Below are 23,526 nucleotides of genomic sequence, written 5' to 3'. Positions count from 1 at the left end.
CCTCACCCCTCCACCCCTTCGAATCCCCCCCCCCCCCGAACACCCTGCATTCAGGAAGTTCCTGCTGTGCATGCTCCTCATGTAAGAAACAAACTCTCCCCTCTTTTAGCCAAACATATTTACACAGTGTCTGAATTATCTGATAAAAATTGTAACATGATAGCTGGGATGGACTGAATAATGGAAAAATTTGTAGTTATATTTATGAAAAACTCTCCAAAACTAGAATTTTTTGTTTTGGAAAACAAGTTTTCCCCAACACCACTTTCCTGCTAATCTTGTTACTTGTAATAACAAACATTTTGAAATGCACCCTTTCCCCCAGCATGTGATGAAACACCTTCTAATGAACTGTTTTTCTGGTGTGGAGTTTGGTTTTTTTTTTTTAAAGTTCACATAGCTTTCTGTTCACAGACTGCAAACTCAAGTAGTTTCAAACAAAGCAAGCAAGCATTTTCTCTAGTAACGAACTACTCTGTGAGCCTGGGGAGTTTATGAGGCCAAAGGATTACAGCACACCAAAACATTAAAAACTTCCCCCAAAAAATCAGATATTTCTTGCACCTTTTGGGGCACATTCTTTCATGCATGTGAAAAAAACAAAGTAATATTTCAGAGCTGCTCTGGAAAAAAGGGATGAGTGTGTCACTGCTACTCTGGAAAATGCAGTTAAGTAAAATACGTAAGTCCAAATAGCCAATTCCTGTGCCAGGGCATATGGATGCATGTATTTACCTTTTCCATGACTGAGCCTGATGTTGTCATGACTTCTTACTGCAGGGTTTCTCAGGAACCATTGATAACGCATGCTGGAGGTTTTCCTCCCTCCCCTCTTTCAGCATACGATGGGTATAGATTTTCCTATCATCGCAGTTTGATCTAACATGATATAACTCTGTTCACCAAGATACAATTTGCTTAAATCTCTTCTGTGTCTTCAGCCACGTTTTCACTTAACACTGAGAATTCCCGACTGCTTATTTTAGAATAAACAGCATGGCTGCAGGTTGCTAAAAGCACTGTGTTTTATGTAATTAAAAACTAGAAACCAAAACAGCGCAAGAACACCAAAGTTCCCATTTGCACAGTACTCCTCATCACAAAAAACCTCGCGCTGCTGACAACTAGACTTTGTTTCCATCATTTCTTACCTTTGTGGTTAAAAATCCCCTCCATCTCCATACTACTGCGAGAGTGAGCGATGCAGAGGGACCCGCAGGGGACCAGGCCTTCTGCAGCGGGGGACCGATCTGTGGTTCGAACCAGACACCAGTCGGGCTTGTCATGGGGCCTCTCCAGGACCTCCACGGTCTGCCCACGGCGGATTGTCAGCTCATTACTGTTGCAGGCGGTGAAGTCATGGATTACCACCGTCAGCTCGCACCCACCAGACAACTGTGAGGGGAAAAACAAGAAGGAGAAGCCAGATGAATGCTCATTATCAAACCATCCGTCACGCACCGTTACCTATTTAGGATTCCTGGCAGGATTCGTATTTGGGATGAGATAGCAAGCTTCTAGGACTTTCCACATCAAGAAGAGATCATTTCAAAATCAGGCAGTTCTGGCGTTTTAGAACAGATTTCTAACTTGGCTTGTCTCTGCCTATGTTCAAAGCACACTGGTTGTGACAGTGCTGGGTGGAGGATTTAAGTGGTTTTTCTTGCTAGACTGCTCCTTACCCCAAAAGCTGAAGTAGCAGTCGCTTCAGAATATACTGTATGGGTGATGACTGGCAACAAAAAGTCAGGTATTACTAAATACAGTCACTCATGAGCTTTGTTATCTTGCAAATTCAAGGCAGAAAGAGGGACCTTTTCTGAATAAGCTTACTGCCTTATGCCCACCCCACTCAAAGTTTACGTAGGCAGGTCACAAAATCATCGAGGACACACCATACAGAATTATAAAAATCAGCATAAAGGTCTTCACGTAAGATTCCCAAATACTTAACTATTTGATAGAAAATCCACACGGGCATACAACTTTCACATTTTTGCTGATTTCCCAAATAAAACCACACAAACCTGAATTAAAAGCATGCAAGCTCAGGGTTCTCCTCCCTGTCTTCAAAACACTTCATTAGAATTACTTTGCCTAAGCTTAAGTTTCCTCTCTTTGATTGTTTCATCTGCTTTGATGTGAAATGAAAATTATCAGAACTTTGCAAAGTTCTCAAGATTGCCCAGTGCCAGAGCACCCATTCAACTTAAGCAAACAGCCCTGGAATTCCTTCTCCTTCCACAGGGCGATGGCGTTCCAGCCTACTTCAGCTTTTTGTGCTTGAGTATTTCTATAGCTCAGGCTGCTTCAGTGCAACGTTCATATCAGATCTCAGCAGGCATGCAGCTTCTGTGAATTCAGTAATTTTGGACCAAGTCAGTAAAATCCTTCAAACTCAGTGAGGTAATCCTGCAATGCTCTGCGCTGACAAAGGAGGACAAATACTCTGTAAGGGTTCCAACTGCAGCAAATATAGATTCATGTGCTATACCAATATACTGCACGGTTCCTGCCATGTTATTTTTGACTATTATGTTTAGGCTCTTACATGGCTGCCAGCTACATGCCATGAGCTTTAGGAAAAGGGGATAAGAGACTGCATTGTTACTGACTTACTAGTTTTCACTACAAGCCTGGAACTGAAGCACCAGATAGAAACTTTTCTAGGATAACACTATTTGTTATGAAGCAAGAATTTTAGAGCAAATGACAAAACCAGCAAAACCCCAGTAAAACTCAAAGGTTAATTCCAACCTCTTCCTCAAGCCTGCAACAAACAATAGGATATAACTCCTAGCAGATGGTCTGCAGTAACTGCAGAGCTTTCCCATGGTATCTGGCTGCTAATCTCACTGACTACCCTTGCTTGTGTGCGCATACAGAGAAGAAAGTTTTCTTGGGGGAATGAAGGGTCCAAGAAGGGCAGAAACCCCTCATACAGCTAGTGTATAAGGAAGATAAATCAGGTTGCACCTATTTAGATCCAGGCTAAAAATTAGTCACATTGCTTCTACTACATCTCTCCAGACAGCCCCAGTACCCAAATTACAGAGAGTGGGGGGGAAGTACACCTTAAAACCAAGCTACCTCCACCCTCATTAAAAAGTTCCTGTTCCCTCTTTCTCCATATTATGTTAGTTTTTAGTCCATGCAGAACTATGCCAAAGGGGAAAAAGAAAAGAGCTTTCCCTTGTTTTCTGGTATTGATTTATGTTACAGCCTTCTTCAGACAAACTCAGAAACAATTGAAACCATCTGTATGCCTGATGGGGACTAAGAAAAAAGCTGATGAAGTATGACTTCACAAGGTGTCCAATGCAGACCAAATTTGTCTCAGGAGAGTCCATACCCCAATCAGTGCAAGCACTAAGACAGTAACAAGTTGACACTTTCCAGAAACTGCATCTAGTCTTTGTATTTTCTCCTAAATACCTACAGGAGTATAGCTTTGGTGCTCTGCTCGCTTTCCTGACCCTTCACTTCCTACAAATAGAGATTAAAATATACTTTGTGACCAGTGTAATGGCCACATGGTTTTGGCTTTAATAGAGGTGTTCTTTCTTCTCCTTCTCCTAATTAAAAAAAACAAAAACCAAACCATCTCAGATTTTATGTTCACTGAGCATTTTATATAGTGTTAAACTAAAGGAAAAAGCAAACAAAGGCTGTCAGTGGCTATGTCAGAAACTATTAAAGTACAAAAGAAATCCTAGCTGGTCAGTATTCCACTGAAATTCAATATTCAATCACACTTCAGTACAGTGTGTAAGACACTTCCCACACGCAATTGTTAGTTCCACACCATCCTCAAACATGTACTAATGCTGTTAGATGCAATTTAGTGCAGGACTTCTCCACTACTGCCTAACACACTGAAAACAATGATGTTCTCTACCCAACACACATCTACGTCATTATGGAGAACCAACCAAAAAAGCCTTTACCAATTTTCCCCTCCTTTGGGATTACAACCCTTCTTTCTCCCCGCAACAGTAATGGTTAAGAAACACTGCCTTCCTCTTTGTTTCATTGCTTGTTTTCTCTCTATAATACACTTTCTGAAAGCAGTTTCATCTTTCGCACTAATTAAATGCAGTTAGACAGCAAGGAGTGTCTGTGATTAAGCACACTGCTCAACAGCTGTTGTTGGACAGCTTTGGCAAGGCTCTCTAGGCTGGCTGGAGGGAAGAGCAAGAGGCACATCAGAACTGGGAGACTGACTTGCACTGAAGAGAAAAGAGTTGCAAACCATCTAAATCCAAATTTAGGCTGAACAAGGGCTTTATATACTTTATCCATCCTTCTCAAGAAACCCTTTATGTAAACTGAATTAATCATGCATGATAAAAATAAATGAGGCTATGTCTGAAACATGGAAACTGGAGAGACAGAAACGAGATGAGAAAACAAAGGCCAGACAGAAATAGAACCACAGATTAAAAAGGTGCAAGGTTTAATTAAACAGCTTATCATGGGACATAGTGTCTTGCTGTTGCTGAAATTCATGTTAACCATCTATGTTCATCTCTCTGGGGCCTTTTAATCACTGTTGCTTGTAGAGAGAAAAAAGAAACCAAAAACGATAACACACACTCAATGGCTGAATATGTTCTTAGTGTAGCTTTGCTGAAGCCAGAGACACCACACGAAATGTTCATCTGCCACCAGTATCATCACCACTGACAAGAGTTTTGCAACGTACAACAGCCTTTACATCAGGCCATACAACCTCCTCTCAGGACTGCAAATTAAATTTACTGTCCCATGGTAATTTCACATTAAGGAGAAGGGAAAGGAAAGAGAGCAGCTAATAAGATTTCTCAATTATTTCAAGCATGAAAATCTTTAATCCCCTTTTAAAATGGAAAGAAGTGCACTGTGGGAGGAAAGAAATGGGAGATACACAAAAGTTCTGTCTCAAAGAATATTTTGCTTCGACCAGGTAGCTGCCCAGACTTGGTTTCTGATTCTGAACAGAGGTGTATACTCAGAGCCATGTCTGGTTTTTTCCTAGTGTGTTGTGTTTTGTTTTTTTTTTTAATACTGATGGGAGCCTTTTCTCTCCTGCAGTTCCAGCTGGTAGAACTAAATACATGGCTGTCTCCTGCTGCTTCAGTCCTTTTTCTGTTTTCCAAAGTTCTACACACAACCTTAAAGGACCACGAGAATGAAACACAACTACACACAGACAGCAGTACAAAGTGTTACCAGCTGGGCACAAAAGATAATTTCTTAAAAATAAAATATTGCTCCACTGACCACCCACAGCAGCTAGCAAAACTCCTACTATTTAGGATAATACCATATGACAACTCTTCTTCTAAAAGCCTCTCATCTTCTCAGCTACCAAAATAGTAGTTTCGATTATTTCATGTTTCTACCAGCTCACTTAATACAAGCATGAAAAGACCTATCAGACCTACACTGTTTCCTTCAGCCTCCCCATTTCATTTCCTATGCATTGGCTCAAGTTCAAAAGACGACATTAAAATCAGATCAAGCGCTAAGGCTAGGAACTGTCAAACAGTGGAATGAATGGGCCAAGTGTCACCTCTTTTATTTGTTAGCCACCTAAAATGCTGGCTACACAGCTACAGAAGGTGAATGGAAGGAATGCGGCCAAAGGTGAAGGACAAAATATTTACTGAGAAGGGTACAATAACAGCATTCATTCAGAAAACTGAGATGCTTTGATGGAGTAGAAATCTTCCTCTCAAAAAATTTTATATTTCACTCTGGACTCCATTATACCTTCCAATACTTCAGGATGGATCAGTGCTGTGGATATATTTAGCATGGCTTGCAATATGAAGATAGACCCCGTATTAAAAACAGGCTGGAAAGGGCTCTCAAGTTACCTAGTCCACTTCTTTCTCTTCCTCTAGAGCATGATCAGCTACATCTGTGTGAATCATGATTAACATTTATCCAAACTGTTCTCAAAGATCTGCAGTTATGGAGATTCCCCAACCTTCACAATTACTCTGCTCTAGGGCTTCACATTTTCATACCCATAAAAAACCCTATTGCAATATTTTATTATGGGTAAGTCTTTTGATCTCAACCCATCCACTGAAAATATGGGTAAAAGACTGTTCTCTAACTCCGTGTAGTAGCTTTTTACACACTTGACAACCTGAAGTTCTTCCTCCTGCCTTTTTTTCTTTAGACTTATTAGTGCCAACACCTTATCTTGCCTTCCAAGTTACATTTGATAGATGTCTAATCAGTCTTCCCCCCCCCCGCCCCCTTCTTTCCACCTGGAACTCTTCCAATGGATGGCTAATTTGCTAAAATTCTGTACTCAAAACTGGATGTGGTATCTAACAGAGGCCTTACAAGTGCCGAGAAACGAATGAGGACTTTGTGTCCTGCAGCTCAGCATCCTATTTCTACAAGCCAACTAGAGCTGCTTGCCTCCCTCTGTCCCATAATTGCATCATACTGTTAAAATAATAAACAGCTTTTGATCCTCTATAGTTTCTAGATCATCTTCTCAAAAACTGTTCAGTACTCTCACTGTTTTCATTACTAGTTAACTATTTCCACCTATTCACATTAGCTCAAACGTGTTCCAATGAAATTGCATGGTATTTTGCCAATAAATTTCTCCCATTCGCCAAGATGATTCTGAATTCTAATTCTGCCTTCCAATATAGTTTTCAGATGATATGAAGCTGGGAAGGATGTCAGCTTTATAAACATATGGTCTATTGCATCATCCCAGTCATTACTGAAAAGCAGCATGCAACAGTGGAGCCAACAACCAGAAGTTACAATTCTACCACAAAAGGCCAGGGTGGAGAAGGAAAAACCTAATCATGAAGTTATTCTCTGTTGTTAAGGTATTTCCAAGGAAATATCTTTGCAAGGAAAGAAGCTCATCTGGACAACACTCAGCCACTTCATACCAAGTCTAAGGACTTGTAGCTCTTTCAAAGTTTATCTCTGAGGTGAGAGAGTATTGAGTTTTGGATAAAGGATTTCATTCTTGATACTCTCCCTGTATAACTGCTTAGCACTTCTAGCCAAAACATTTATTTTAAGAGAACCAACTGTCTGAACATATAATTGGAGAAAATAAAAGAATGGTTTTACTTGGCTGTTGATTAGCATGGCATGTTTGGTATTTGTCGTCTTAATCACAATAGTGGATACACATGAACAGAAAAATGTTCAGTAACAGCATAATAAGTAATACAGAGCTGAACATTTTTACCACTTGATTAACACTGTTTTAAATTACTTTATATTTTTAATGTTTCTCAATTTGGAATCCCAGCTCAGTTTGGGACATGCTCCAAATTCGACCTAGGAGTTTCACTGCTCCATCTGGTTAACCACATCAACAGCACCTAAAATCCGTAAAACTGTTTTACTCCATTTCTGTAAGACATTCATACATATTTCAAGCTTGTAGGCTGAGAAAACAGGGTCAATTTTAAACCCCAAATGGACTGCAGCTAATGAATTTTCAACACACAAAGTGGGAGATTACTTCAGATTCAGCAAGACTGTTAAGATATCCTACAGATTTCATTGGCCTTCTGCCTGTTACTGTTCCTTAATAATTTTTATTTTGTATTTTTAAACAGATTAAAAAATTTCTCTTCTTAATATATTTAGCAAACCAAAACATACAATAGAAACATTAAACAAAGCTACTCTGTTAATTCATACACTTTTTAAAAGGGCATGAACAGTAAATTCCTTCCTTGGACATACAATGCATAGTACAAGTAACTCCTAGGGAGTGTCCCAGATTTCAGTCTGTTTTTCTTGTCAATGAAAAGTCTAACAAAAATTTTATACACTAACATGAGAACTCAAATATACTTTAAAAATAACTCTATGCTCACTAACCAAATTTAAAACTTAATTTGTCAGGAAAATATTTAAAAGTATTCTCCGTTCTTCCTTCCTTCTATTCCTCCTTCTTTTACTTATAACTCCTGTTGAACAGGTTGTTGGTAAGACTCCTCCTCATGTCAGATTGGAAGGCAATCCTGAGGGCATTTCACTTGGCCAACTTTCTCAGCAATTTTGACATAATGCCTGAAATATTACTGTGAAGGGCAACAAGAGACAAACCATGCTATTCCCCAGTAAACAGTACTTCACAAACAACTGAAGAGGGGCAACGGGGCAATGGTTGTGCATGGCAGGGATGGATTGCATCACCTCCATTTGAACTGAAGCACAACCCAGCCAGGCTGCATGCACACAGCTTGATGTCTCAGCCATCAGGGAAACAAGAGAGAACGTGTCTTGCTTTTGAGCACGATAGATTACCTGAACTCTTAAGAACGCAAGAAAAATGAACTAAACTGTTTGCTAGTATACACAACATGATTTTTGTAAATTGCTAAGTAGCTAAGTAAGAATGCAAAACATAAAATATCAAAACAAGAGTCATTGAAAGACTCTTATTTTTTTTTGCTCTAACCAGCCATATTTCTCAGATATCCTTAGAAGAAACTGCCACCAAAACTACAGACCAACTTCAGTACAAATGCACAAGGTCAAAACATAGGCTATTTTTGACAAATACAAGGGCAACCCTGAGCACCTTATACTTCCCTTCTCTGTCTTCCTCTTCTTTACATGGAAAAAAATCAAACCACAGAGTTTAAGTGACATGCAAAAATACAGAAAACAAACTCTGTTTTGGATGATGATGGGAATGGTCAAAATATTACTCTAAGAGCCTATTCAGTTAGCTGCCCTGCAATATACTGGTTATTTACCTGTATAGTTCGAATGGCTCATCAGAACAGTTTTACCCAATAGGCCAGGAATCCCTAATCACATTTTCAAGTAATTTGCTATGCAGCTTCTATGTTTTTATTCATTCTTCTGTTTGACAAACTTCTATTATCCATCTCTACCACCCTCCAAGGTTCTAACACTTCTCACATGCCAGAAATCTTCTTTCAATTCCAAAGTAACACACACATGTTTCAAAATAATTTTTACTCTTTTGATGCCTATCCTTGTTCCATCCATGAGAAACTCTGGCTGTGTTATCCTTATGAGATTACCCAGCCAGAATCTATAGGCAGAGATGGAGGAAAGGAAACACTAGCACTAGTACCAAATGATAGTGTTGTGGGTTACTCCTCTTTAATATGGTGATTCCTGTCAGCTGTCATGCAGAAAATGAACACTCTTACTCTCTAACCCGTGAACACTGGATAGTATTTTTCCTTCACAAAAGCAAGCACATGGCGACCACCAATCTCAGGCTAATACAAAAAGCAGATGGTATGCTTTCAGAAAGGCTGAGACCAACATCAAGAAAAATTCTGTGCATGAGTATCAAATTTTATGTAAAATAAAACTTTCTTTTTAAACTGGGTCAAATCTGTGAACAAACTACAGAAGAGAGGGAATCAAAATGGTTTCTGTTTGGAACAAACATAATTCCTTCATGACCTATTAGATTTAAACAATCACCCCTGCTCCCCCATGGTATCAAGATATTTTCTTTATTGCATACAGCTATTTTTAAGAGATGGAATATTTCCACGCCTCCTCTCTGAAGGTACTAAGGACTAATCTTGGGCTCTAACTCACACTAGGAGATGAATCATTTGCTCTCAGAACAGAGCAATACCTGGGAAACTTACCTTATCGCTGTCTAGCGTGTTCTGTGAGGTTCGTGAGGCAATCGAAATAGTATCAGGTTGGCTGCTACCATCTCCCTGACTGTCCAGGTCCTCGCCGTCTCTGCAAGTAATTCAGTTTCCATTACGATATTAGCACTGTGTTTGTAACATGTTAGTTCCCTACTTGCAACTTTAAAGAAGGGGCAGCTAGACAGTGTGGCAACAGACACCAGCCAGCCAAATTAACTGATGAAAAATCAAATATTCAGCACCTAATACGTTCTGCGCTTTAAGAGAACAGATTGTTTGCTCAAGGTCTACATCACATAGAATTAAGGCAACAATCAGCGAGAACTATGGTAAGAAACTTGCATAGCCACTTAGCCAAAGCTAGCAAGCAGAACACTCAGTCACACATTTTAAGCTTCACAAAAGGAAACCAAGGACATGAATAACACATGCATAATTATAAACATCTAAAATGTACAGCTATCCTGTACTGCAGTTCCAAAACCCTTCAGTAACAGCTGAATGTACACAAGTCAGGGACTCTTCAGAGCAGAAATCTCAACAAATTCACTATTGCAGGAAACTGGAAATTAATTGTAAGAGAAAGCTGGCCAAAATGACTCTTGTTTTTGTCTAATTCACCGAAAGTCATTAGAAATTCAATACTACAGAGGAAATTTTTTTTGTACTTAGAGATGTCTGATTATTTTAAATACTACTTACCTTCTTCCTTTCTGTTTTGTTGTTGGTGCGGTTTTGGGGATGTGGATCGGCTCTTTCAATGCTCCTTTCAGATGAATGGTCCTTTCTTGTATCACTTCCCGGATGTGTTTGATCCAGTCCTGTTTATTCTCTATACTGGACGCCTTTGATATGCAAAAGAAACAAAACCCCCACAATGAACTATTACAGCTGAGAAGATCCACACATACAGTCAGCTAATAAACAAAAGAGGAAGGCATAAAGAATGACTGTGTGAATCATTTTTGAAAACTTGAACAGAGAAAAGGAAATTCAAGCTAGTCATCTTAATTTTGAATTGCCAACACTAATTTACACTTCTCAACATTATTAATATTGTTAATTTAAAAAACTTTTAAATTTAGATCCAGATTCTTCTTTCGTAACTTGAAAGCTAAAGCCCTGTATACATCTCATGCAAGAGAGGGTGGATTGACTTACTTAAAGAATTCCAGTAATAACACTCTGAACATTAGTATTTTAAACTCATGCTACATTTTAGGTCAATTCTAACTTTATATAATAATCTGCTAACATTGAAAGAAAAATGAACTTATCCTCCAACACATATACTTCCACAACACATTTCATGCATTACTCTTCCCACTTTTGAAACATATCTGGAAGCAGAAAACTAATTTAGGGATTGTATTTTAATAACTGCCTGCAACATATCATCTATATTTTTGAGATACCCTGGAAAAGAGTTGATATCCAGCTGGTCAACCTGTAATCTGATTGTTTAAATCCAATTTAACCCTACATCTCAAATGCTATTAAAAATAAACATTATTGCAGATCTAAAAAAATTATTATATATAACTTCCTACTTCTCTTGTCATCTCCTGAAATAATTGGCTTTGAATATATTATGAATATTTAATATAATATAAATAGTTAATAGCCAGGGATGGAGAAAGTTGCAGGAACAGATGAACAGTTAGGAAAAAGATCTTTGATTTCTTTCACAAACAAAAACATTTAGGAAAAGATGCTGAACACAAAGTTTTGTTAAATCTTTAATTTAGGTTTTCATGGAATTTACTTATAATACTAATAAGCTAAGGAAGTGCTAGTTTCCAACCTTCAAAACCAAATTAAAAAAAAAAAAATCAACAAAATTGTTGAAAAGCTTCATATACCATACAAGTTACATAAATAGCCTATGCTCTAAGTAAAGAAGAGAACAGGATGACCTTAAAGTGATCTTATGCAGAGAGCCTTAAACAAAACCCCTTATACTACTTTAACCCTGCGAGGATCATTTCAGGCTGCAAAGCACTGTTTGTGAAACTATGGGAGCATTAAGACTGAACAAATTGTATTATTCAGTGATGTTACATTTAATTTCCTTGCGCTCATTGACTGCTGTCAGAAGACTAACGTGAGCTGCTCTTAGCCTGTAATTCACTAGGAAAACACATAAATTTGAGTGGTCATTTTTAAGTGTTGAGTAATCACCAAAAATATATGTGAAAACATAAACAAGTTTAATAGTAGGTGTATTAACTTGCAAATGGGAAGATGAACGTTTTTCCACTCAACACAGCTAAAAGATATAAAAGAAAAGTTTCAAAACTTACACAGTCCTCAAAATATATCAAATTACCCATTAGCTGCTTGTGGTATTACAAGAAAGCTCTCCAGTTGAAACAGAAGGTCCCAGATCAGACATCAGAGTCACAGGAAAAATGGATTTAGTCATTCTTCTAGCTAGGCACAGAACACTACTGACACCTGTAACTTCCCCAGACACAAAATTTATATGCATTGCATGCACTCTCATCCAAAGGCAAGTATCTTCAGAAAAACTTGTAGCCCACAGAAAGACATAAAAATCTTTTGAAGTGTTTCAATTTCTGCATAAAAATATGGGACATGAAAAACAGCATCACCAACAAGCAGCAACGAGTGTGAAATGTAACACTGATGTCATGATTTGTCTGTGGTATATCAGTTGCTCTGTCAGCTAGTGGCTGAAATCTTCAAGCTATAGAAGTCCATGGGATCAAACCTCTCCTTATTCTGATTTGTTAGGGCAAGCTTGTTTAATGCTTCAGGAGCCTACACAGATTCCGCCCTGCTGTCAAGTCATGCGAGTTCGGTATATACCACGTCCTTTACACACAAAGGAAAATTATCTGTCAGCAGTTGTCCCTCTCAAAGCAGGAAAAGTCATCACTTGCTGCCTTCCCAACAAGTATGAACAACAGTTACAAGACTTAGTATAGACTGTACGAGCACATCTGCTAAAATTACCTTGAGAACAATTTTGTTGTCTGAAGTTGGTGTCCTTCCAACCCATAGAGCAAACTTGCAAGGATCTCCTTCTACATGTTCTGTGACACCCAGTTCAGAAGTCTGGAATTAAGAAAAAATTGTTAGGATGACACGGCATTTTTTTTTTCCTCAGAAGCCACAAAGGGATGCTAATGTTCTAAATAATTGATCTCTGCTATTTAAAGAGATTTTTAGAAGCTTAAGGTTATCTCATATGCTAGAGAAAAATCTTTATTCTGGTGGCAGTGGTGGGGTGTCTTCAAAAAAGGAATAAGTGCAAGCTAAACAGTTTTTCCTGTAAAGTAACAATAAACAATAGCATTTACAATCTGAATACCAAATTGCTTATTTTACATTTTTGACTGGACAATAAAAGCTTTATAACTCTAAAAAAAAGTGCTTGGTAAAAAATAAGTGTTGGCTTCCCTCCTTGTTGATTTCCATCAGGGAACACTCACTACTTATTGAGTTTTATGTTTTTCTCTCAGATAAGATATGCTTAAGAATTCTCTTGATACCTTCTAAAACTCTGATCTCTTTTCTGCCAAAGGAGCCTTTCCTAATGTGTTTCCTTCCCTCTGCAACAGATGAAATAAGTCAGAAATGCAGTCTCCCTGGAGAATTTTGTGGGACAACTACATTAACAATCAGTCTTTGGGAATGTTCTAATGTCAGACCTTAACAGCTAATTATCATCCAAAATGTTTTCACTTTCCAACTGGAACAACATCTCAATCATGTGAATTGGCTTCCAGTTAAACAATTCATATAGGCTCTGCTCCAAAAAAAAAATAAATTACAAACTAAGATATATAGCTCAAACTACAAGAACCTTCACTCCAGAAGACAGCTGCTAAACATTCTTGGATTATTAGAAGCTGTATTTTTCCCCTCATATGCATCATCACTAGCACACACAGAGTTCATTACAAGAGATGTTGGATACATAGTACCTGAGTAAAAGTAATTTTTTTCTTGTCTCACGCGGATGCCAACGTGTTTGGCTGTTTGTTGTGCACCCCCCCGCCCTTCCCCTCAAAAAAACCCAAACAAACAAAAAACCCAAAAAACAACCCAACACATTCACTCTTAAAGTTTTGTCATCTCTTTTTGGTAAAATGGACTCCTCTTCATTGTAATACTTAGAAGCCTGTGATGCGTTTTAAACTTGACTCACCAACAACTCCGTTGTGTGTTAAAAAGCTTGTAAAATACTTAATCCAACATTACATCATGTAATTCAAAGAAAATATACCCTACTGCACTGTCCAATATGAAGTCTGAATGGGTTAAATAGTACAATTTTTGATGTTATTTATTTCTTAAAGCCTACTAAATTTAGAAGCCTTAGTACACTTGTGAATATTATTAATTTTACAAGGGATAACTGAGGGACAATGCAGTAGAACATACGTTGTTCACTGTCCCTTTCAGTACTGGTACACATCAAGTGAAACCAGTGGAAGGGAGTCAGGTTCAATACCCAACACAGGGAGGTTGGCCGGTGCAAATATGTAATTGAGAAATACAACTCTTTGCAAAGGACACTGTAAATGCTAAAAGTCTGCATGAGGTCCAAGGACAAGCTCACAGAAGAGAAATCCATTGTGGATTACTGAATCTACAGAAACCACATTCAGGTGAGGAAGTCCCTGAACTGCCAGTTATTGGTGACTGGGAGAGTATTCTGGCCAAGTAACACCTGATTGCCTTGTTCCCATAGCCCTCTTTGGCATTTGCTTTTGGACACTTTATCTCTTGCCAAAGGAGTTCATTAACACATTCTTCCACTAATACAAGTCATGCATTGAGTATCCTGTGCTGGGGAAACCATGGTGGTCATTATGCCCAAAGTAAAGAGAAGGACCTCACTTTTGTAAAACCACCTTCCAGAGGTAGGAGACAGGATTAACGTGCAAAAAAGATCTTTAGCTCAAATCAACACGCATGCTTTCAACATCTGTATGAATGTCTTTTCTAAAGATCAAACTATAAGAATTGCTGTAATAGTAAGTTGGACTACAGGATATTTTGCCAAATAGAATATGAAGACAAATAGAATGCTGGTATTTTAAAAATGAAGGCACAATGAGAGCCTTCAGGATTTCCAGCAGCTTCTTCGGACCCAAGGCGATTACAAAATTCCTGCCAGAGGAATTGACATGACAAGTTTATGGGAGTGATTTCTCAGCTCTGTCTCCCCTCCCACGTAATGCCTTGGCAGTTGATGTTACCCTCCAGTACACCAGAAGTTTTTTGTATTTCAAGTTCTTGGGAGCTCTAAAGAAAGATGTGATCAACAAAACAGCTGTGGCTGTGTTACCTGCTAGCTACCTTATATCAGGACAGAGAGCAAGTGTTGGAAATGAAGTGACAGAATATGCAAAGTAAGATACAGAAGAAAGAAGTTTTCTGAATCAACCTGCTTTACCAGTTTGGACACAGAGGTGGGACGGGGGAAAGAACGAAGGAAAAGGAGCTGAAGCAGATAGAAAAAGATCAGTATTTACACCATCTAGACTTAGTCATATATGCCAGTAGGCTCAATAGAAGAATAATGTCTTTTAGAACATGATTCTGAGAAGTAATTTCAAGTAGTTGTTCTAAACTGTCTGGTAGAAAAGCTAATCTTGCCTCTGACAGATGCAGAGCAAGCCATAGGAGATGGTCTTCTCACTTGGCTACCTAAATTTACAGAGTGCAAATACTGCTCTGACCCAAGTCATCCAATGAGACAGGAAGGTAAGGGTATGAATTCACGGTCACATTTTGTAAAGCATACATGCTACAGATGAGGAAAGCAACAGTGGGTTGTGTTTGTTTTTTTTTTAAATGGGAAGAAAACCATTTTCATCTTTACATCCTTTCAGTAGACCATAAGAGCTATCATATTATTTACAAAACATTATTGTAAGACTACTAGTCTCAGTAGACATTCTGGAATAAACTTTTCCATAACAAGAGTTCTTGTCTTTCCAGATCAGTATGTGTAGAATACCCACCAAAATGAATCCTTAACATGAATATTACTACAAGAGCAATAGTAAACAAGCAAGATGAAGGCAGCTTGTCAACTCCTTCCATCCTTCCGTTTTATACAAATAAGCCTTAAAGAACGAGCAATCACACATACAACTAAGACAAAATCAGTCCAGTCCAATCTCGATTTTCCTTTGTCCTGACACACTAAGATTGACACATAGCCTTCAGTAGTTGCTTTCAGCCTACTCTTTCTCCTCAAATGCATGACAAAGCACCAAACTTTGAAGATTCAGTCTACACATTCCAAGGCTATTCTTTCAGTGTACTATCGTAGCAGTTCAAGTTCTTCAGGCACATTTAAATCATCTGAGCTTAGTCACAGTCTAATCTAGACAGTTTTCTAAATATCATCACTTGTTCTCCCATACTTACAAACAGTTTACTCTTGTAAATGTACTTGCTCCTTCCACTGGAGTCCTTTACTTCTTTACTGAAAACCAAGGACATCTCAAAAAGGAAAAGGTGCCTCTCTCTTCCCTTTCGAATTAGAGTTTTTGGGTCCCACACTTGGAAGGATTCTTGAAGGATGAGCTCTCCCTGAGATTCTATATTTTCATCAAAGCCTAAAAACCCAGGGAGAGGAAAAGTTAATAATACAAGGAAATTAAAAAGCACAGCTTCTGTTTATTAAGCGATGGGATTTTTTCCACCCCCCCCAAATACAGCTTGCAAAAGATGGGATTCCAAGGAAGCAATACTAAAAACAAGACTTGATTTCAACATTGCAATATACTAAATGTAACTGTAGCTCAAGTCCATGTCTAAATTTAGAGATCCAACTATCAAGAAGTTTATCAACTCTTCTGGCAGTATTTCACCAACAAATGACAAATCTGCCTATGTCAGCTTCTGGTAACCTGTTCCATGATGAAAATGATTTCTCTTACAAGCTTTCTGCCACTGTAGAAAGTGAGCAACTTGCAAGGACACAGAGAGTACATCAGGTTGTTCTGACATTGGCAAGCTCCCAAATGTCACCTTTTCTGGTGGTACACCTTCCCTACCATGTTTGCAATGAGCACACAAACATATTCCAACAGCGGATGAAAAAAGATGGCAGCCCAGAGCTGTTGCCATGTGATCAGCCTGCCATTGTGTGCCTCCAGCACTGATCCACAATAAAGAAATAGCAGCCAGATTACTTGTCTTGAGACATAATGTAAAGATGAAGATTGAGAATATCAACAATTTTACTCCCACTGTAGTGGTACAGTGTTCTCCCACTTTAACACACAGGATAACACAAATCAGTCTATCATACTCTTCTGAGTGGTATTAAACTGCATTTTAAACAGATACTGCTTGCCAATATTCTCTGAACAGAGGAGCACCATCCTTCTTGAAAAAACAACAGTTCTCACTGTTCTAAACAGGGCAACAGTATGGAGAGCATCAGAGGCAAGTTGCATCAGGGTGTTCATTCAGAATCCTCCAGAGACATAAAGAGGAAACATGTTTACTCACTGTATTTGTGTAACATGGGATGACTTAACAACACATGCATGATTTGTTATAAAACTAACTTATGTAAAAGATTAGGATATTCTCCAGAGTCACATTCCCAGTGTTGAAAGATTATTACCAAAGCTGGTCAGCATTTATACTAACACCATATACTGAACAAAGCATTTGGAACTGATTCTGCAAACTGACCAACATCCCTATTGTTTAAAATCAGGTAAGAGAGGTGATTTTGAGCATCCACATGATCACGGATCACATGTCAAACCAAGATGGGTTTTATAGTAACTTGCATGATACTGGAAATTCAATGACAAGTTCCATTTTACTACTAGAAAGCAGAGAAGAAGAAAAGGAATATTGACTAAAAGCACCTAGAAGTCTTTATTCAGCAACTGCAAGGTAAGGTAGCTCTGCATTTATCTCAAAAAATTTAAATGCCCAACCCCCCCACTTTTATTACTAAATATATGATGGCACCAGGATACAGGATAATGTGCCAATTACAAAGCAGATTTGAGCAGAAAGTTGTTCTAAGCACATAGAAGCAATTACATCCAACATCCACTGTCTGCCATAAACATGATTATGCTGTTCTGGCTAAGGCTCAGGCTTAATTGGCTTATGCCGACATTTTATTGCCAGAAGATACATTTAATTTCAACCAGAAGTCTGTCGTGGAATAGGCAGCAAACAGATGTGAAACAACAAAATTCTTGGAGACAATTATCTGATACATAAATCAGCAAAATCATCTCTAATACACTTACGTGCCTCATATAAAGAAGCCAAGGATCCTGGCTGGAAAACATAGCCAAAGCTATCATATCTGATCATTCACCTATTACATTTTAGGTCAGTAGAGGAAAACTTCATTAGCCTACATATTTTTCAAATCTGCAGTAGCAGAGCTATAGATAAGGATGAAAGAACATTTAAAAAAAAAAAAAAATCAACAAAACTGTACACTTGGCTGTCACAATACATTTTCCTAAATAAGCTTGCATTTTATATACCACCAAATAAAAGGTATACAAAATACAAACCCAGAGATAAGAAATTGTTCACATTGTTCAGAACTTCTCAATGTATAGTAATATAGGAAGTTATTAAAAAAAGTTAATCTACAGCATACGACTGAATTGGAAAGTCAGTTTGAATCCTACCTTCCAGCATGCTGAGGTGCATGGCATCATTGGCTCGCTTTGGCACACTAAGCATTACCTCCAGGCCGTCCTTAATCTCACCTTTACCTTCTTCACAGCACGTGAGCAGCTCCTGCAAAAGATGAGCAGACTTGAGTACTCTCTATCATATATTTCTACACTAATATGATAGACAACCAAGTAGTACTTCTGACAAGCAAAGAATCATTTTTAGTATGTAAAATCTTTTTTAACTTCTTACTCTGCCAATGACGTGACAGTATACCTTGTATTTAACATGATCTGTTCTTCAAGGAGCAGCCCAAGCTTTCAGTTAATCATCTCTAATTTAAATAAGATCATCTGCTTAATAAGAAATCTTTAAAAGTTACATTAAGGACAACATTTTTTTCTGATAAGCACAGACACAGCTATCAGATGCAGCACTACATCAAGGCCCAGCTATCAAGTCATGAAGACAGTGGAAAGCAGGACAGCACAAAAGAACCAGCCCGCCTCCCATGTCAGTCTTTGGTTTACTGCACCAAAGACCTTCTCTGTACTACTGCTGCTAAGGGGATTTACATTGTTTCATTTTAAGTTCTCCATGAATTACTCTATTCTGTGTTCACACAGTTAAAAGCATCCTACAAACAAAACTTTTTAATGCAAACAAGCATTAACTAATGGACAGAAGTGAGAGAATAGAATATGCTGAAGCGTAGTACTGCAGTTTAGGGCGATGCAGTTCCCTGCCCATTCAACATCGCACAGATATTAACATAACAGCACCTGAGCTGATATTCAAATTTCCTCACATCCTTTAAGCATTTGAACAGTATCAAGATAAAACATAGCCTGCATAAGCAAAAGGGCATATTATGTTCTATTATTCAAAAGATCCACTTAATTTTTTCCCTCAGGTTAAATTCCCTTTTCCTTTTTAGAGAGAAAAGCAGATGAGTCCTACTATTATCATCATTACATTATTTTTATTTAACTGCCAATACCACCATCACAGCAAAACACTACATCATCACACTTAAATTTTACATGACAACGATATAGAAAAGCGAGTGTAACTAAATATCCTTCAGGAGGCACAGAAGATGAGCAGCTTCAATACCATTTGGAAAAATAAGCAGAACTTCTATAACTGTTTCAGCTGTCATTCAAGTTTTGGGTTCTCCATCCTTCCATGTTTTACGTCTCTCTCATAGGGAATATGAGAGAGGAGGGGACCGAGCGAGGAGGGGACCGAGCGAGGAGGGGACCGAGCGAGGAGGGGACCAGGAGAAGACCCAGCAAGCACCAAATGAATCCATTTTACTATGCAGCAAAGTCATCTGGCTCTGCAAACACTAGTAAAACTATCCCATCACTTCAATAATGTAGCAGCTAAGGAACATTTAGATTTTAAAAAAATAATTGTTGGAATTAATATCCCAAAATTTCTAAACAGCACAGGCCAGAGTATTTCTGTAAGATGCAACTTAATCAAGTTGCACCTTGTTGCAAGAGGAGAACAGACAGTATGTTTCAGTTAAAAATGACAGACTTGTTTCCCTCCAACTTGACCTGAAATAGCCTGCGATGTTTTTCAGAAATTTTAAAAACAATCATCCATGGAGGTTCTCAAGTACAAAGGGGAGACACAGATCAGTTACAGTGCTTTGTAGGCAGCTATTACAAAACAAGGAATGCCACCTAACAGAGACCCAGCACAGTTCAAGAACACTGCTGCTCAGTTAACAAGGCATCAATTAACAAGACACGGAGTGAAAGCTCTAACTACAGGTTTCCAAAAGTTTTGTTTATTTTAACAGCTACTACCTACTTGACATTTCCCGGCAACATTACAAGAAACAACTTTTTGTGCAACAGCTTTACAGGTACTCAGTGTGCGTGTATATATACACACACATATACACTTCTATATATTTTACAGATATTTTATATTATCTTTTTTACATAGAAATAAATACATAAAAAATTATATTTTACAGTATTTACTACCATAAACATAGCTAATGGCTTGCCTAAATTTGTTGCAGAAACTATTACAAAAATGTGCCTGTCTATATGGCAATGAATTACTTTTTTACTCTGGAAATGCAAATTGTATTTTCTAAGTAAACATTAGTAGAGAGGTGGGTTTTTGTTTTTTTTTTTTTTATTTACAGGAATCTGGACAAAAAATTGCTTATTTATGCCTTCCTTCATTTTCAGTGGTCTCCTAAAAATTATCACAGCAGTATTTGAGGCTGCCCAGGACACTGTAGTCTCAGAGTGCAGAGTAAAACAGCTCTCCCGATTTCAGCAAGAGCTTTGCCTTCTTAAGAACAGCGGAATCAGATGAAGAACTTTGAATTAATACTGACCTTTAAAAGAAGCTGGTATTTTGTTATCCTTTGGACAGGTTTGATAAGGTAAGAGGAGATAGAGTTGGCCAGTCCATGTCGTTGTTGTATCTCCTACACGAAAAAAGGAAACATTTGAGGACTGTGAGCACCAACAGTCAGGCACAGACTGCTTTGAGGGTTATGCAATAATACACATTAACTACAAATTTATTTTAGCAAGGAGAAATAAAAAAAGACAGGATAACAAGATATTCCAGCCACAGCAAATAGTTACGTTGTGCATCTGCCTGCTCACTTTGTAGAAACAAAAGATTATTACCTCCAAGGGTACCTGTGAAGCGTTTCAACAAACCTAAATACAAATAGCAACGATTAGGAATACCGAACACGTGGCAACGCCTTTTTTTAAAATGAAAATCCGTATTTCTTTTGTTACTCGCAAGAGAGAACAGAAAGCAAATCTCAGTGTTCTGGGGAACAGCCAGGGCTACCGCAGTCAGGCTGAGGCGGAGGTTTCTCAGCACCACCGGCCCGTGGAACTGTCCATAACGACAGGAAGCGTTCTGCCCCACGAGGGGGAGCGCGAAGTCACAGTCTCCAACTGAAGGAAAGCGGTTACCAAACACTTGCAAAGAAAACAGCCACTTACAAACAAGGCTAAAGGAGGAAAATAGAATCAGATGATAATTAGATGGGATAATTACAGATTTCAAGTACTGATCATGGTTGAACTTCACGTCCAGCATTTGCCATTTATCACAGTATCAGATATATTTTAACCACGCAGTGTTAAACAGCAAGTTATGCACCGCAGCTCTGTGCTTTCTAACCATGATTACAATATCAGAAATTCCTAAGATGGGATACACGTGACATTTTTACATGGCCCAGTAGTGGCACCAACAGATGCTCTTGAAGTTACCTGTGCACAGAATTAGGTCTTCACACTTTTAATCCATTTTAGGTGGATTAGGGGATAGAGAGCTCTGGATACACTGGTAAAACAGAGGGATCAAAAGGCACTCCTTTGGAGGTGGTGGCAAGAACTTACTTCTAATACAGTTTTATCAGAGCCGCTTGTTATTTTTTAAAATAGTATTTACTAAATTTTTCTTTGAATTTTTTTTGGTCACGTCTGCCTGATGTCCTGTAACTTACCTGCTCTTCTTCAAACACTGACAACTTAGAGGCTTCACAGAAAGGCTTTACCTTACAATGTTTAGAGTCCCCATCTCCTCAGTGACAGACTTTTGAAATTAATCCCAAGAATTTCAGGGATTTTGTTTGTTTGTTTTCTATTATATGCTTCCCTCTACTTCTACAAACAATTCTAAAAAAATTTGTAGCGTCACTACACAGTCCGTGGAGAAGGAAACAAAAAGAGGTAGAGAGTACTCTAATTGAATCATCTGTAAATACACGTTCAACTAAAACTCATTCGGTGTGGCCAAAATTCCTCCCTAAAACCTCTAACAGCTGCTACATTTTAATCATTTTTTAAGCAGAATATTATTCATAGACCAAATAACCTTTGGACTGAATAAGCAAGGTGGTTGGTTTAGCAGCTTTGAATAATGGCAGTCAACTGAATTACCACTACATACAAATCTAACTACTCCAAAAATTTAACAAATATTTCCATCTTTATTACATACAATGCAAACTAAGCACATGAAAAAAGTAAGATTTGCAGAATGTGCTTGTGAGAGCTGAAGATTCATGTCTCAGTTGTTCCTGCCAGAACTTGCTTCCAGTTCTGAACTGCTCTGATATGTGACAGCGACTTTTTACATTTGATTTGACAGCTTTATGAGACCAACTGAGCAATATAAGTTAACCATGTGAGATACAGGACTGATTTTCTTAAGCTGACACTAAATTGCAGCATTAGTACCAGGAAACTTGCATTTTCTTAAGAAATTAGGCACTCAGCATATCTACAAGTACATGATTCAGACTGCCAAGGTATACTTTTAAGATGGATGCAAAGTACTTACATCAAAGTATGCTCCTGCATGTTCCAGTATCAGCTGGGTAGAATCTGGCTTATTTTTACAGTAAGTAACGTACATTTGGAATTTGTCTGCCTGCAGAACAAAATGCAGATTTACACAGATTATCAGAGAGCATCATTTCTGTCTCCAAGTTTTTACACAGTTATCAGCATATCTTCTCTCCCAAGAAATTGAACTATACAGGATTATTTTCCCATTCAAACTGGCAGCATAAGAAAATACATCAGGAAACTAAGACTGAAAACAACAGCAATGTATGCAAAAGTAGATTTTTTTATAGCTAAGACAAAGACAACAAACCAAACCCGAACGCAGGTTTAGGCAACTTCCATAAACTTCAAGAGCAGCTAAGCACTGGCATCTGACAGCAGTGCCTTAATTTTTTTTTTTCCCCAGTTGAAGATACACACATTTTTACTCAAATTTGAAGGAAGATGTAGTTTTACAAATTTTACAAATTAAAAAGGGACAAGAGAGCAAGAATCCATCTCTTCATGCTTCCTATCTCCCTTGTTACTTCAAAACACAAGTATGACTTCATTACCCAAGTAACGAAGCAGTGTCCAACATCTTCTGGTAACTGTTCATATTTTTCCAGCTCCTTGAGGAATATACTATGGGTAGAAAAGAAACAAATAGCACAAGGCACATGAAACATTCTCATTAGAGCAGCTGACACTGATCTATTGTCTGTGAATAAAGACGGTTAGAAAACTTGCTGTAATTCATACCAACAGGATGAGTTAAAGAAATAAAGATAACAGGAATGGATAAAAATGTGTAATAACAGAACTAATATAAAATGTAATTCAATAGAAATTCTGATGTGAAGATCAGAAACTGATCCAGCAGACATGCA

At 38.1% G+C, this 23,526-nt stretch overlaps 1 protein-coding gene across 1 annotated transcript in view; it reads right to left on the bottom strand.

The window, feature by feature from the left end:
• Positions 1-1,151: 1,151 nt before the first annotated feature.
• The window catches only part of LOC104159338 (triple functional domain protein-like), a gene marked incomplete at its 3' end in the record, with an annotated part of 112,206 nt that continues 89,831 nt past the window's right edge, over positions 1,152-23,526 (bottom strand). The window contains 9 exon segments of the mRNA XM_009697220.1: positions 1,152-1,395; positions 9,633-9,732; positions 10,344-10,486; positions 12,621-12,722; positions 16,056-16,246; positions 18,311-18,422; positions 20,671-20,763; positions 22,650-22,739; positions 23,212-23,281. Coding sequence (XP_009695522.1) covers positions 1,152-1,395; positions 9,633-9,732; positions 10,344-10,486; positions 12,621-12,722; positions 16,056-16,246; positions 18,311-18,422; positions 20,671-20,763; positions 22,650-22,739; positions 23,212-23,281 — 1,145 coding nt within the window.

The sequence above is a fragment of the Cariama cristata genome, unplaced genomic scaffold (assembly GCF_000690535.1).
Source record: "Cariama cristata isolate BGI_N322 unplaced genomic scaffold, ASM69053v1 scaffold233, whole genome shotgun sequence".
NCBI classification, from domain to species: Eukaryota; Metazoa; Chordata; class Aves; order Cariamiformes; family Cariamidae; genus Cariama; species Cariama cristata.
Note: the sequence above shows the minus strand (reverse complement) of the source record. Positions and strands in the feature narration are given on the sequence as shown.